The 16,547-nt window shown below is 40.6% G+C and overlaps 1 protein-coding gene across 2 annotated transcripts in view; it reads left to right on the forward strand.

Moving 5' to 3' along the window:
• MGMT (O-6-methylguanine-DNA methyltransferase) overlaps nt 1-16,074 on the forward strand; it is a 173,584-nt gene extending 157,510 nt beyond the window's left edge. For both annotated transcript variants that reach the window (XM_076339231.1, XM_076339230.1), the window contains exons 5-6: nt 8,008-8,147; nt 14,799-16,074. In XM_076339231.1, coding sequence (XP_076195346.1) covers nt 8,008-8,147; nt 14,799-14,930 — 272 coding nt within the window. In that variant the 3' untranslated portion in view covers nt 14,931-16,074. The remainder of the gene's footprint in view (nt 1-8,007; nt 8,148-14,798) is intronic.
• The last annotated feature ends 473 nt before the right edge of the window (nt 16,075-16,547 follow it).

The raw sequence follows: 16,547 nt of genomic DNA on the forward strand, positions 1-16,547 counted from the left end.
GAGTGGCAGGGGTGAGCGCTGGGCTCCAGCACACCAAGACGCTGTGATTAGGAGGCCGTGCATCATTTACACGTGCAGTGAGGGGTTTGTTCCTCTGAACTTCCTAATTCAATAATTCACAGTGACACAACTTGGTTGATCAAAACAGGAGAGTAAAGTTCAAGAGGGAGCTTGGGATTTTCCACCCATGGGGACTTACAAGAGGCTAAGACGTGCAGAGATACCTGCTGTGTCACAGGAGGGGGATGGACCCCGCCCTTCCCCTCCACTGCCCGTCGAGCAGATCATTACAGGTTGGAAACAGTAGTTAAATAAAGACACTTCTGTTTATACTCTGATTTAGCATTGTTGGGCCCAGCTGCAACTGGGGTAGTGGTAGGGAAAAAAGGAAACACAAGGAGGTAATACTGAGGAGGAGGAGGAGGAGGCTCTCCAGCTCACCGAGTACAGGTGTGGTAGGGAAATCTTAATGCAGGAAAATGGGATGGATTCTCAGGAATCGGCATAGAACTGGTGTCAGAGAAAAATAAATTGTTTTTATGCTTACCTCCATCCCCTCTGCAATGTAAGACTTGCCTGCCATGTTTTGTTGGCTAGGAAGAGACTGATATTTTCTCTGTCTCTTCATCCAAAGCATTTGTTCTCCTCTCCTGTAGCAATTGCAGCTTGGTGTATTACCTACAGCTCAGAGGATAATCAGGTGGCTTCTTCATTTAACTGTACTGCTGCTGCAAACAGCTGCACAAATCACCTGGCAGGGGATGCTGTGCAATGACATGGTCTGTGCTGTAGCCCAAGAGGGAGTTGTCAAGTGCTTTGCAATTTCCTCCATCTTACTGGTCCATGGACTCCAAAACCCAGCCCCAGCCTGTTCAGGGATGTCGTGGCATTCAAAGTCCGGTATGAATATTTAACTTAGATGAAGTTGCTAATGTTTAAGGAGTCGTTAGTTTGCATAAAACCTTGCTTGGGTTTGAATTTGGAAGTGGGAATCCGGGGAAGTTTGCAACATGCCACAGACGGGATGTAAAGGGCTGGTGCTGAGCATCGGACTCATCTCCTCATTTCCATCAGCTCTAAAATTATAGTCTGCTCTTGCAAGTGCATAGCAAACTGCTATTAAGGCTACTGCACAAAAAATGGGTCAGAATATCAGTTACCGCTCGAGTAAAACACCCACTGACTTCCAGGGAGTTTAACCTGCAGAAATACTGCTGGATGAGGTCCAGGGAGAGTTACTTGCTTCTAAGGATAGAATTTGGCCCCACAACCCCTTCAGCAGTCTGAAGGGAACTGCATTTAAAACTGTGTTAAACTACAGATCAGAAACAGCTCCCATTAATTGGGTTTTAACATAGCTCGGCCACTTAATGCGAGCCACCCTGAACATTCTCTATATTAAAAGAAAGCATATTGGTACATTTTTCACTTAAGTGATACAGATACATAGTATGTTTATAAATTATAGTTGTGTTTATATTTTATTATATTACATACTGCAAACACATACATGCATAGGCAATACATAAAAGCGTTATAAAAGCATTCCCCTAGCCCACATTTCTGTACTGCTCAGAAAGGGGAACATCGTGACCTGTGGGAGAGCACAAGATAACACCTGAGCCACATTATCAAATGCTCTAGTGTACTCTAATGGTTTTAATATGGACTGCCTAATATTTATGAACTGATGTTTTGAATTTCATTAAGTATTTACTCATGCAACTGTATCTGCAGAGCAGTATTCAGAAATGAGTAGAAGAGAAGGTGCAGGGCTTGCGCTGGGTCAGAAATGGGCACAGCAGGGTCTGCTGCAAGAAGTTATGTTCACCAAAGATGCTACAATGGAGGGGGCAGTTAACTTCAACTGTTGTCAGTGCTACATTCTGGGTTGTTTTGGGTTTTTGAATTTTTGAACGCTTAATGACATCTGCTTGAATGGTTGCTAGTTCTGTAGTCAAAATGCACTGCAGTTGACCTTAATTTATCTACAGATAAATGTAGAATGAATGTAGAATGTTTTCTCTACTGGGAAAAAATGCAGTGTTTTGAAGAATTACCACTCCTTTAGTTGTGCCACTGCAATATGCACTAGAAACACAACTTCATTGTTATGATCCATGGTATAGGGGCACGCTGGTGAGAAATAATAAAGTAAATAAATAAAAACATTTAAAAGTGTGATAGGTCTACAGTCGAGGTGTGCTGTCCGTGACAGTCCGGTGGCTCTGCCCTGCAGAGGGTGGCACTGAGCACCCACCTCTTACGAGGTGGGGAATCAACTGAGGTCCAACTCGGCTGGCAGTACCATGGGGTCAGATCTGGATGATATGAAAGTGATATGTTTCAGGCATAAACATTAATTTAGCTAATTAAATGCAATCATAAATAGGACAGAGCATGGGAAACTGTTGCATGAGTCGTCTGAACCATGCAGTTGTAGAGTGATGGTGAGAAAGGAACAATGTGGTAGTTATCACATACAAACGCTTGTTTGTTTTGGAGTGGTGGGAAGAGACCTCAGCTGGAGCCAAGGCTGGGCAAAGGTATAGTAGGAACCTTGAGCGAACTACTAGTACAAGCTCAGAAGATGAACATTAGGAGGAGAAGTAAATGCACAGGGTGCTGTATGTCTGTGCTTAATAGCAGACCTGATGAGCGTGTGAATTTTATTCTGCAAGGAAGTTTTTGACAAAAATGTTAAAAAAAACATTTTTAGACTGATGCTTTTGAGGCAGGGGATTTCCTTTAGATCTGTGTCTTGTAAATGGAATTACTATGTTTTTAGCTGAGGAATTTTTGTCTAACTCTATATCCAAAATAACAGGCACAGAGGTGCTCTCGCAGATCTTGGACTAGCTAGAGGTGGAATTCAGGTAAATACTTGTCTAATCCCTCCATTATTTACCTGTTAATATGAAATATGATTTTGTTGGAACTTTTGCCACTTTCATTTTTATAAATACATTTTTTTACTATAAAGTTGATGATGGTTTATATAAAGTCAGTAACATACTCTAAAATAATTAGATTATTTTTGCATCTTCATTCATAAAACTTCGTCATTCAAAATGGCCAAGATCTTTGCTTTGGTTCAACTATTTAAGCAATCATAAAGGTAAAGTTTAACTTCATTATTTTCAGTTAGGCACATTCTGTCTCTATAATATACCAATATCACGCATGCAGACAGCAACAATAAAAGTTCATAGACTTTTCTGAATGATTTTTGCCAGATGGTTGCAGCACCCCTGATTTTAAGCAATCCTTTGTCTCTGTTGCAGTGAGATGTTTGGACTCTTTTATGGGATATGGTATCACCATACTGTCTAATCTATATTCCCAGTAATCCTTTAATAGCAACTAATAATTGCATTTTTTACCATAGAGTACCAATGGTCAGGGACTTGCAGCTATTGTAAAGGGAAGAAAAGCATTTCTTGATCTCCCTCATAACAAGAGCAAAATATAATTAAACAGTTAAGAGACTTAGACAAGCATTTATCTCTTTCACATACCGCTTGCTATTTCAGTCTAGGGTAGGGTAGCAGTGATTGTCAGTATTCAGATTGCTGCTTAGGTGACATGCTTAATATGGCTTAAACTGCCTATTTAATAGTGAAGGAGGTTCAAAATTGCTAAAAATTAGCACTCTTGCTTGCATTAACTGTTTATGTAGTTGCCTGTTGTCAGTAAAAGTTCTTCAGTTTATTCTTCAGTTCTTCGGAATATGAGTCTGTTCTTCCAAGGTCCAAGAGTCAAGTTAGTTTTTCTGGATTAGGTGGAAGCTCATGCTGCTGTTTTGTGGACAAATTGGAGTATTTTTGAAGTATTGTGCTTGATATTTTGCCAATAGTAATAACGGTGAAAACTGATAAGCGTAAAAACAAACAAAAAAGTTGCCTATGTAGTACCCCAGACAGGCTGCGAAAAAGATGGTGAGAAGGGGTGAGTATTTATAACTGTTTCTTTGCATTTGCAAAAACCCTTGGGGGAAAAAAAAACCCCACAACCAAACAACAGAAAAACTAACATTCCCAGCAATCAGTGTTGAGGAGAAGGAAAAAAATGGTCTGTCTTTAATCCCTCTTAATCAAAGGGATTAAAAAGGATGTAAAATCAGACTGTGTATCTTATGAACCTCTCTTGCACCAAGAACTATGCAAGGAGGTGCAGAGGGGGCAGGAAGGGACTGACACTGGTAACTCTGCTTTTTCCCCCCTGTGCTGCTGGTAGCATCCATCCTGCCTGCCCTGGGGGCTGAGCCCCTTACTAACACGATAAATGCTGTGGCAGCACTTTGTTAGATAGTAGCATATGACTTCACTTCTTTGTACTAATTGCCACCTTCAATTACACTGTTAAAAGTTATGATACGGCTGGTGTTAAAGTAAACTTGATTTTCACTCTGTTATCCCCATGGACGTAATGTGTTTATATGGAGAATTAAAGTCTAGCGGGCTGTCACGAGTGACCTCTGAAGCATTTAGGCATCAACAGCAAGTTCAGGCTAAGTCCCCCTTTTTAGGGGCATGTAACTTATCTGTAAATACTAATTTCAGATCAGTCCCGGCACATCCACTCGTGGTGGAATGGTGCATTGCTTTGCCAATTTACCACACAATTAGCAGGGCTGATAGTAAGGTGCAATTACGATGTTTTTGACCAGTGAGTAGTGCAACAGTGATGTCTGTAGGAGGAAAACATCCAAGAAGTCATTCTCCCATCGCCTGTCATTAAACAGGGGTTGTTCAGCCTGGAGAAGAGAAGGCTCCGGGGAGACCTTATTGCAGCCTTTCAGTACTTAAAGGGGGCTTATAAAGAAAGATGGGGACAGACTTTTTAGTAGGGCCTGTTGCGACAGGACAAGGGGGAATGGTTTTAAACTAAAAGCAGGTAGATTCAGGCTAGATATAAGGAAGAAATTTTTTACGCTGAGGGTGGTGAAACACTGGCACAGGTTGCCCAGAGAGGTGGTGGATGCCCCATCCCTGGAAACATTCCAGGTCAGGTTGGATGGGGCTCTGAGCAACCTGATCTAGTTGAAGATGTCCCTGCCCAGGGCAGGGGGGTTGGACTAGACGACCTTCAGAGGTCCCTTCTGACCCAAACTATTCTATGATTGTATGAAACCTTCCCAACTACCTTTGTGGTCCCTGGGTGCCATGGACACAGCAGCTGGAGGTGGGAACAGGTCCTTAGGGCTGTGGAGACTTGGAAACCCAATTCAGTCACAGGTCTCTCCCTTCCTTATCCTTCAGTTCACCTTCACCCCCACCTTCCTGGTGCAGCTCCAGCTCCCAGTGGGAACTGGTGAAGTGTGCATTTTCATGTAAAATCTGACAAATTATTGATCACTTAAATTAGAAATAGCATCTAGCAACACTAGTTGCTCTGTGTTGGCCATAACACGTGTTCCTTGGCAAGAGGGCAGTCCAGAGCCTGGCACCTGGAGGGCGTATTTTTGCTGACAGCAGTGCAGTGCACGCTGTAGGTGGGTGCAGAGGAAGGAGAAAACCTCTGATATTCACATTCATATGATGTGGTTCAGTTCAGCCGTTGCTCTGCTGGCATCTGCCTTTCCAGGATGGCGCAGGCATCCTCAGCTCGCGGAGGTATGAAGTGTTTTCATGTAACGAGAGAATTTGTGTGTGTTAATTTTTATGTGCGTATTTTACAGCACTTTATAATGATATTTAACAGCATAAAATGTTGGCACACACTGAAAATTGGTGAAAGTTCAGCCATCTAATTTGGGCAGGTTATGCTTACAGGCACTCACACTTGCAGACAGTTTAATAACAGTATTTGGCACTGTCTCTTAGAGCTGCTTAAACTAATTAATGCATTTGCTCCCTACAGGATGAAATTGAGTTTTCAGATACATTTATAAAATGATGTGCATGATTGCTAAATATTTCATTCTTTTGAACTATAACTTCCAGTGTTTTATGTGGGTGCAGAAACAGTATATATTCTCCCATGAAAAATGTACAGTGGCTCTGGAAAGAGGATAATCTCTGCCCCTGCTTGGCAGAAGATGATAATCTCTGACCCTCTTTTAGCATGTTAAAAGGTACTCAATAATTTGGGCATCGCTTGGCACAGTGGTGCTATTGCTGTGGGGAGCTCTGGAGCTGCCCCATCCTCCCACGACCGCTCGGTGCTCCAGTGCAGGCTGCACCCACTTCTCCTCTTATTCCTAAAGGTTTCAGAAAGTTATGGGTCCATCACGTCCCAGCCCACCTCCTCCCCTGCCAAAACTGAGGGCAAAAAAGGGGATTTTTTGGACTCGGGCCCCAGCAACGTACAGTCACTGCGTTTCATTGATTTAAAAGATGACATCAGGCAATAATTCCCCGAGACCCCTGAGTAGGCAAGGTTAACACTAATCTTGCTGGCTTAAAAAAGAAAGTTAAAAAAGTAATAAGTAACAATTTGATTTGAAATAAACCTTTCTGAAGAAATCACAGTAAACAAAATCTGTTTGCCTAAGGAAACCCTCCTAGCAATCAGCTAGTAACACAACTGCTTGTGCTAATGAACCCAAAGCTGTTAATGTGGTTTCTTCAGTTAAATTGATTCATGAATTTTGAAGAGAACATTATCTAATGAATTTTCTTTGAATAGAAAGCAATTAAAAGGACAAATCAGTCTGATTAACCCCAAAGTCACCCTACTGCCACAAATGGTGTACAGTTTGAAATTATATCATAAAAACTAGAGCAGATTTGCTATCTCTTTGCCCTCTACTAATCCATGTAAATTAATGAACAACAAAGTTAATTTCTTTGATGACCCTTTTCTCGTATCACCTGGATTATGCTGATGTTTAATTTGCTTAATGTTATAATAAAGACTAAACAGATTTTTTCAATGAAGTGATTATCATTCCCTTCAGTTAAGAAGTGATTTTTATTATTTAACACACACATAATGGTGTATGGGTTTCCTTTAAGAACAAAATCACATTTCGCTATGTTCCTATGTAACATAATCAATGTCTTTTTTGACAACTAAAGAAAGAAAATGTTTTTAATCAGTTTGTTTCTTTGCCAAAGCAGGAGACCGAAGCTCTCAGCTGGGGGAAGGGGTCTCTTTTCCTTTTTTTTTTTCTTTTTTCTTTTTTTTTTATTCGCCAGCTCGCTCCTCTCAGTAAGTTATTCACTAGTTAGATCTTCAAAGCTTTTACAGGTGCCTTGGAAGAGCGATAGGTGTTCAACCCAACTAAAATCCAAACACGGCTATCAGTTTTCCTTTTGTAAAATAATCCTGGGTTGGGAAGGTAAAACCCTGAGATGCAGAAGAAAGCTGGTCCTAATGCATTTGCTTATTCATTATTTCAGCAATTGGAACACTTAGAAGCAATTTGCTGGTGAATTAAAATTAAAATAATGGAAGATATAGATACATTATTTTTTTTCAGAGCCCTGTATCATTAAGGATGTGCCGTACATTCAAGGTCACAGCTAGTCCTTACATTTTGTAATGTCTGCAATGCTGAGCAGTAGCTTGGGGGTCTCGACTATAAAATGCAGTCAGCCAGGATAATACCGAGTCCGCTGGCTCTAGGGCTTCTTCTGCCGCGTGTCCCAGCTGAAGTTGGAAATTAGCTGGAGATGCGAGGGCTTTGTAAAATAGGTAGAGCCGGTTATTTCTTCCCTTTTTAATTTGACTCTATGCTAATTTATACTCTGCCAATTTAATGGAAAAAACACATTGTATGAGTTAACAGGATAATTGTACTTGAAGCAAATTAAAAATATAGGAAAATCAAAGCCTTAAATCCTTTTTTATAGTGATCGGTTACTTGAAGTGCCCTTTCTAATAATCATGTATTTAAATGTAGTAATATAGGATACAATAACAGGACAGTGCATCGGGGCTGTTTAAATTTAAATTAGAAAGCTGCTATTGAGACTCTGCTTTGCATTGGGTTTTTTCAATATTTCATCTTGGTTTTTTCAGCCATGCATACGAACAGTTCTCGCTTCGTCTTCTTTGCAGATTCATTCACCAGACAAGTGTTGTGGACCCTGTTGAGAGACGTGAAGTTTGGAGAGGCCGTTTCCTACAAGCAATTAGCAGACCTTGCAGGCAACAGCAGAGCGGCGAGAGCAGTGGGAGGAGCGATGAGGAGCAATCCTGTAAGTTCACGTCAACTTTTAACTAAAGTTGATGGAAGATGGTGGATTTAGAGAGCTTTGCAGGCTAAATGTCATTAGATTAAATTTATCTGCTATGAAAACTGGTCTACCATGAGTAATAAGGTCAGTAAGTGTTCTTAATCAGCAATAATGCACATCCCAGTTTAATGTGATTTATTCCCTATCATTTATGGCGTTAGATTTGAAATAGAAACATTGCGCTTCTTTTCATTCATCAGCCTCTACACATTTTGTTGTTCTCAAACTTTCTTATATTTTCTTAGGTGAGGGAAGTCTTTTATCCCCTGACACGGACCTCATTTTGACAGGGTGTGAGTAGCTTTGGTTGTGTTAACAGCAGTCCATCCTCTCTGGCATGGATATGTTTCTGAAAATGTGGAAGAGGAGGGATTTTAAATCATGTAGGTACACGTTTGAATCAAATCCCTAATTGTCAGTATGTTTTTTTCCCCATGCACTCCAAACCAGCTGTGAATGGCATTTCTCCATTAGATATAGGTGAGTTGCCTGAATTTGAACCAACTGGAGGGAGTAGCGTTCTAGGTTAGTCCCGTGGATTTTGGAAAAACAGTATGTTGTACTTGGCCTCTTTGTCTGTCTTCCCGGTAATTATCTTTCCCTTTTAGTTGTCCAGGTTTAGATTTCCAGATATATTTATGCACCTGAATCACACTGATTGGCATGGGACTGGTGCTGCAGCCTGCAGCTGACGGGTTCCTGTGCAAAGGAAAGGAAAACCTGGTAAAGAGAACGCCACTATATCTGTCTTTACGCATTCATTCCCTTGCTACTTGCCTTTAAAAAAATAAAAAACTTTGATTTCTATTAATATCATTGCGGCCTTTTTGGCCATTCTTCAAGATATTTTCCCTCATTACCACTTGCCCTGAGCAACATGTCTTTCCATACCCGAATTCCTATCCTTTTCTCCAGCATTATACCTGCCATCATCTTTGACCTCCTGTGTTGTTTTTACATTCAGTCCTCAGTGTTTTCTTTAATAAGGTACGTACAAGACTGCAATGTGTAGTTGCAAAATGGGTTAGAAAATCTGTTTTCACAAGAGCTGGTGGCTTTACATATAGAAATAATAAAGGTGAGGGTTTTTTGCAGTGCCACATATTATCTTTATATTTCACCTCATTCATAAAATCAACCTGCATATTATGCATAGTCAACCTGCGTATTATGGCTCATAGGCCTGGAGGACCATGTAAAGATTTGTATGGGAAATACGAGAAACATAGTGAATAGGTGCTCCCATTAAAGTACAAAAGGACTATGTGTTTGCATGTGGAATATGCATGAAATTACAGACTAACTACAGGAGATGTGTAGTGATAAAAATGTGTTTTGGAATGGGCAGGGCTCTCATTACAGCACTGATTTTTTTTTTTATCATCAGCTTTCTATTATGAAATATTGGGGTGGTATTATATTAATATAACTTTTTCCCTAAAGCCATACATTATTTTCTATAATATACTTTAAAAATTTCTGCTGGGGACAGAAAACACTGCAGCTGTAGTATGGGATGGGAAATAACAATAATAAGATAGGACCCCATTTTAAAAAAATTGCAGTAGCTTTGCTGTATATTTTCAGAACTATTTTCATCCTTCCTCACAGGGGAAAAAGCAGGAATTTTCACACCACAACCTGCTGTTACCGCTACTTTGGATGCTGCTGCTCCACTGCAGCCTGAGGGCAAAGCTGGGTACATTTCTAGGCGATAGCAGTTACATATCCTTTTGCACAACACTATATTGTTATTCTTTGAGAACTGCTTCCTGTAGGTTTGCATTGTATTGCCTTATCTTAATGTACACCATATTATATTGGAAAGCACTCCATCATATTAAAATAGTTTGTATTGTCAAGTACAATACAGTGTATGGACGAAATGTAGCTTTATACTGCTTATATGAACGGTTTCCTAGGAAAATCTGATACACGCTTAAAATATCAGGGTGTACTTCTTTATTGAGCTTAGAAGCTTAAACCCATTAGACATTATGTGAGTTTCTATGGTAGTGTACTACTACCTGCACAGAATTGTAGGATACCCATGAACATTGTATGTGTATAAACACACTTGCAGTCTGTTTATCAGATGAGATATCGAGCTTTGAATCTGACTAAACAGTTCATTAAACTGAACACGTCATCTGAACTGCAGCATCATTAACATATCAGCGCAGAATGCAAAGAGCTGTGGTGTTAACAACTGCTACACCTGCAACCCGAGCTTTAGGATATAAGTACTGGTTTTGAGGAGCAATTGCTTTGAAATTGTTGCAGAAATGTGATGTTTTGTTAAGCAGCAGATTAGTGATTTTTGTTCACAGGAGAGAAGTTGAAACTAGTGAATGCTTTTATTGCGAATGTGAAATAAAAGTGAATGCTTCTATTAATGATTGCTGCAGAAGCTATGGAAAATAGCAAAATCATAATATGTTTGCACCTTCAGATGCTTCCTATGATTAAAGGACTAAATTACAGACACGATGACTCAATCATAAACATGATTTAATGAGGACAGTAATAACAGTAAAAATGAGCGTTTGAAATAAACCCGAGCCTGGCATTGCTTTGTTACTCAAATGTGTTCATAAAATTGCGTATCTCACCTTTTTCTACAAAATACCAGAACATTTTTCCCTTCTACAAATCAGGGGTTGGTCTTTAATTGTGGTAGTGTGCATTCCACAGGTTTCCCTTTGTAGTTGGGTTGCTTCACATAATTCATACGATGACCTTCAACTTTATGAGAAGGTGGAATAGGTGCCAGCAGCAGCTGAAAGATGCGACATCTTTGCCTCAGTTTATGCCAAGGACATGGTGGGAATGACTCACCTTTTGCCAGACAAACTTCAAATAGTTTACTGCGGTTCACATTGATTGCAAGGTCTGTGGTCCTCAAAGGGAACCCATAAAGTTCAATTAAAAATCTCATTAGACTAGCATAGGAGGATCAAAAAGAAATCACAGAGACTCATGGGAAATGGCGAATGTTGGGCTGATTAGTCCAAGGCCATCCTAAATGACTGTTCTGTGCCTTAAATAAGACGTCTTCAGCGGTCTGTTAACGGCAGTCATAGCTGCATACGTTGGCTTTTATATTCTCTCCGATTGTGTTATTGTTTAGGCTAAAGCCCAGCTAAGTGTACAACTTCATGCTAATATCGATCTATCCTAAGTCAAGGATGTTATTCAGCCAAAATGTTTTAAACATTGGAGATTGGAAGGAGTAATCGTGCATTTATGAGAAGATTGTGAAGTATGGATTTGAACGGACACATAAAACTACTTGTGCATTAATTCCTTCGGTGGCTGGCAATAACCCGGGACCCATGCTGGGTCACATTACGGTATTTGTTTCTGTTGGGGAAGAAGGGGAGAAAAAGCAATAGGACATGAGCAAACTGAAAGATTATTTTTTGCTGAGTGTGATTCTTGTTGTATGTTATAACTTGATATTTCAGCTGTTTCCATTACGGCCTGGCTGATCTGGTTTTGACAGTTTGGCAGTTTCTGGAGGTCTCCAGCCCATCAGCAGTATAATGGGACGGTCAGGTTTCCGTTGCCTCAAATTGAAAACTCTTAACGAGTGGAGCGCAGCGGCGGAGCACCGCTCGGCTCCATCCTCAGGCGGAATTTGCTAAATGCAATTCAAAGGCGATCGATACCTTGTGCAGGGAGTTTTTTTCCCCACCTTTTTTCTAAACAAACGCATTATTGAGGAGTTAGTTTATTCACAGATTGCCACGAGCGTTAATGACCGCCCAAGTCTTGTTCTGCCAGTCACCCAGATGGCTGTTGATAAAGATTTAGCATCATGTTCTGAGTGTCAGGGCTGTCAGTAGTGCTGAACCATTTGACCAGAAGAAAAAACGCACAGGGAGCTATTGATTACAGCTTCTCAGTGTCACTTGTTCACCAGGATTTAGGTATTGATGAGGCTGCGAGTGAAAACAAGCTCTTTCCCTTGTGGGCCTCTACCCAGAAGAACAAAAGCAAAGTTGGAGAAAATATTCAGCTGGTGCCCAAATCAGAGGGACTCCATTATTGATCCGAGGGCCCCTTCATGTTATTTTTGTTGGAGACAAATCTATGGGTTTGGAAGTTTTATAGCATTTGAGGTAGGGTCTGTGTAAGTGATGGATTCATGTATTAGATGAATTAGATTTCACAGCATGAAGATTTCAGCGGAGCTATAATATTATGAGCTGCTTGGTTATTGATAAAAATTACATTAAATGTAGCTGAGGCATTAAAGCTCCAGACTAGGGTAGTGCTCCCTCTAAAATGTCCTTAGGGCCCTAATAAATTTTAGCAGGTTTAATTATTTTAGTAGTCTGAAAGTTGTCACCACAATTAAGCCAAACTGAAGCAATATTCAATATTTTTAAATTACAGTGCTGATACAGCCTTTGTACCGCATTTTCTTTTACATCTGACACTATGGAGGGTGACGTACGGGCGCTTGCATGTGTTAGGATAAACTCAGTATGAAATTCTTTATTTCAGGCATGGAAAAAGCTACATTTATTTCATACCCTCTTCTTCTTGCTTGATGGTAAGAGGCTCAGCCGCGCATCCCTGTGTTTGTGAACTGGTCCTGCACTTACCCAGGGACATCCAAGACCCCGCACGGCGTGCCAGCTCACGCCGCCTGAAAATAAAGTCCTTTTTTTTACCCACTTGGGCACACCTTCCATCTTCTCGTACAACATAGCAGGAGGAGGTGTCGACTTACCTCCCTGACAAAATTCCCCAGTACATGAACCCCCCCGGTTCGAGTGTCTTTGCACTGTCTGAGTGGCAGCAAGGAACTGGCTCAGAAAGAGGTTTTGGCCCCTCTCCGTAGCAAGATTTATAGCCTTAGCTTCAAAATATGCTGATTTACTGTATATATTTTTGAAGAATTGCGAATTAACCTTGGAGATTTTTTAGTGTGTTTTATTACGGCTTGTTCTGGCTTTGTCACTCAAGAAAATCTGCCTGCAGTAACTTGTGCACGTGGATTGTAAAGACGGAGAAATCCCAAAACAGAAAAACACTTGCAAAAAACAACTTCTTTAAAGAAGTCATAAACCAAGCGCAGGATGGCATGGTATAGAGTAAAGATTTTATTGGTACTCACTGGAGTTGTCACGGATGCATAATTCACTTGTGGCATTGCCAACTCCAAATAAAACAGCTATTATAAGCATTTTTTATTAAACCTTGATTAACAATAAGAACCTATGTGTATTCCCATTTAATGTGATAGCCTGTGGGCTGAGATCGAGATTTTAAATTTCAACCATTGAAATTACCTAATAAAAACAAAAGAATCCCCCAAAAAACAATTTACAAAAGTCTGGCCGGCAACTGTCCAGCTACTTTGGGGCCAGTGTGTCCCAGACTCAAATATGAGCACAGCTTAAACTGTACTAAAATAACTATTAAATGGGATTAAAATAAGTCAGTGTAAAGTATGTAATTTGTCTGTGTGTCTATATATAAATAAATTATACTTTTTCACTTAAAATATCCAAATTTGTGAAAAGCGTACTATTTAGTAAGTTATTGTTTTCACAGCTATATCATTGCAATCGAATTAGTATGCAGTTACCAAAACACATATGGCGTGATTAGAGATGATGTATTGCATTTTTTATGGTGTGTACTTCAACTATGATAATCACCTGTAATAAAAAATAAAAAAAACGGCATTTATGTACTTCTCTACATTATCAGTCTATTATGTAACTTCTTGCATTGATTTTTCAGAATCCGTGACATTTGGCTATAAATGATACAAAGTAGAAGGCATGAGGAAAAAAGTTCTTAAATTGGTTAGGTGTGAATTAAATCTCTCCTGTTGTAGGTTTTAAAAATTCACAACCCATTTTGGATTGACTTGCTGTTAAATAATAAATAGCGCCTTGTTCTTATATAGAATTTTTCAGCAGTGCACGTAGAGGTGTTATAGCAAGAGGAGGAGATCTGCCGAGGGAGCTGGGGCTCGGGAAGCTCGCTCCTGGAAGTGCTCTTCTCAGTGGTCTGGTTTTTTTCCAGAAATACGGCCTCTTCTAATCCTGGGATGATGATTAATAGTCGTTCTGTACCTCCATGCTATCTTCATGTGCTTTTTGGGTCTGCGAGGCTTCGTCACCTACCCTGGGCACTGAGGTCTCGGCTGCTGGAGGGGACTGGCACGAGGCAGGAGAATCTGCTTCTTGCAGAGAACTTTCTATATGTGGAATTTTATATAAAGGTTTTACCCTTTTAAGACTTTACATCATTTTTATGTGTTAAACTTTCCCCCAACACTTATTTTTCCCTATGAATTGGTTGGTGTTCAGAGCCCATGGCCGTTGCAGAGCAGTCCGTGATCAGCGCCATTTCTGCATCGTAGCAGCTCAGCCAGGAACACGTCCTTGATGCTGCAGCTACCCTGTCCTTGGGCATGGCCGGGACTCTGCCGGGGTGGTCCTTAACGTGGATACTTCAATCTGTGTCCCTGCTAGTCTAGTGGCAGACGACTCCTGGTTTAGCGGTGGATTTATGGGCATCTTCCTCAGCCACCGCTCCCCTTTGCCTCACCCTTTGCTCCCTTCCTTATTTTTGTGCGTTTTGCAGATCCCGATTATAATACCGTGCCACAGGGTGATTTGCAGCAGCGGGCAGACCGGCAACTACGGAGGAGGAAACCTTATGAAAGAGTGGCTTTTGTCGCACGAGAAGCTCCAGAAAGAGAAGTTAGCATATTGATGCAGCTCAGCCACGGCTGCTAACCAGCCAAGACATACAACCGCGGATACTTGCCTTATAACAAGCTCTCAGAGCACCCAGCAGAATTCAGAAAAATGGTAAATATTTGAGTGACATATAAATATAATGCAACATCCGAAGTGAAATGTGTGGTGGCACCACTATATTAAAAAAGCGGGATGTGTCCTGAGGGATGCAGCTCGTCTGCCCTTTCTTGTTTTTACATTTTACAGCAGAATGAGTACAGCGGTCCAGGCCTGTTGTGCATGGATTTTGTTCCCATCTCCAGTCCTGTTTTGTTCTATTTTTAATGTCCATTAAAGCACAGATAAGGGAGTGGGAGGGACATGGCAAATGTGAGGTGCAAGCCTCCCCCTAAGGAAGCATCTGGCTCGCCGAGGGGGCAGCCAGCGAGCCCAAGCCTGCGCCTGTGCTCGCTCCTGCCCAGCCTGGCACGCTTGTCCCTGCCAGCCCCCTGCCGAGGACTCCCCTCGTCTCTTTGGTGCCTGAAATGGTGTTTTACATAAACAGAAGTTAACGGAGCACATTGAGATGCATTCAAAAGCAAGTGGCTATTGAATTGCTTGTTCCCGGCTTTTCTTTTTGGATTGTGAGAGATGGGAATAAAAATTTTTGCCTTTGTGAATGGAACAAAAAGCAGGTGGAAGAGAAGCTGCTGACAAAGTGTATGAAAAGTATATTTTAAATAGCAGTTTGATTAGCGCAACTTGGGCAAAATACTGAAAAGCTCATCATAGTTGCATCTTTATCAGCAGCACGTTTCCTTTTATAATTTGATTTTTTTCCTTTAGATTTTTGCATTTCTCTGTTATGCGAAGCTTTATTTCCTGTAGCCTCTCTGTAGAAAGGATTCAAGTATTCAAGAGATATTACAGCTAAATTTTGAGATGGTTTAAGCAGGGTTCTCTGCAAGTACAAGCCACCAGAAGCTGAAATTTTCAGTATGGGAATCGTAAATTCTAACATGGAAATACTGATTTTTTTATGTGTTTTATCATATTTTCATAGATGTCTCTTTAGAAAGGCCATTGCTAACCAAAAAATTATTGTGTTACGATGCGTTAGTTAATACAGCATTATTGATATCTCAGAATTACTTCAATAAAAAAACTGCTTTGCATGTACAAGTGTCTTTGTGTATGTTTATAAATAAAACACAGTATGTGATATATGGCGAAAATAAACTATACCCAACTGTACAATATAAAGCTGTATTTTTATCAAGGGTTTCTGGTGGCAATATAAACCACGAAAGCAAAGCTCAAGTGGTTTGTACGTGTCACCAGAACCCCGAGATAAAAATATAGCCTTATAATATGTACAGTTTGGGTGTATTTTATTTTTTTTTATAATACATGCTACCAACAAAGGAACACGGCAGCAAATGTAAACTTTAACCTTTCTCACATTTACATCCCTTGCTGTTTTTCTTAAGGTGTTTGCTTTTTCAGGGATGTATCTTTATTTTTGCAGGTAGGGTGAACATGATCGCGGGTTTTCGAGGCGGTAACACCTTTCCGAGGCAAACACCCAACTTTTTAGAAAAATCATGTTCTGGCTCAGAGTTTCTGCGGGGGGGGGGGGGGGGGGGAGGGC

This window comes from Aptenodytes patagonicus, chromosome 5 (genome assembly GCF_965638725.1).
Source record: "Aptenodytes patagonicus chromosome 5, bAptPat1.pri.cur, whole genome shotgun sequence".
Classification (NCBI taxonomy): Eukaryota; Metazoa; Chordata; class Aves; order Sphenisciformes; family Spheniscidae; genus Aptenodytes; species Aptenodytes patagonicus.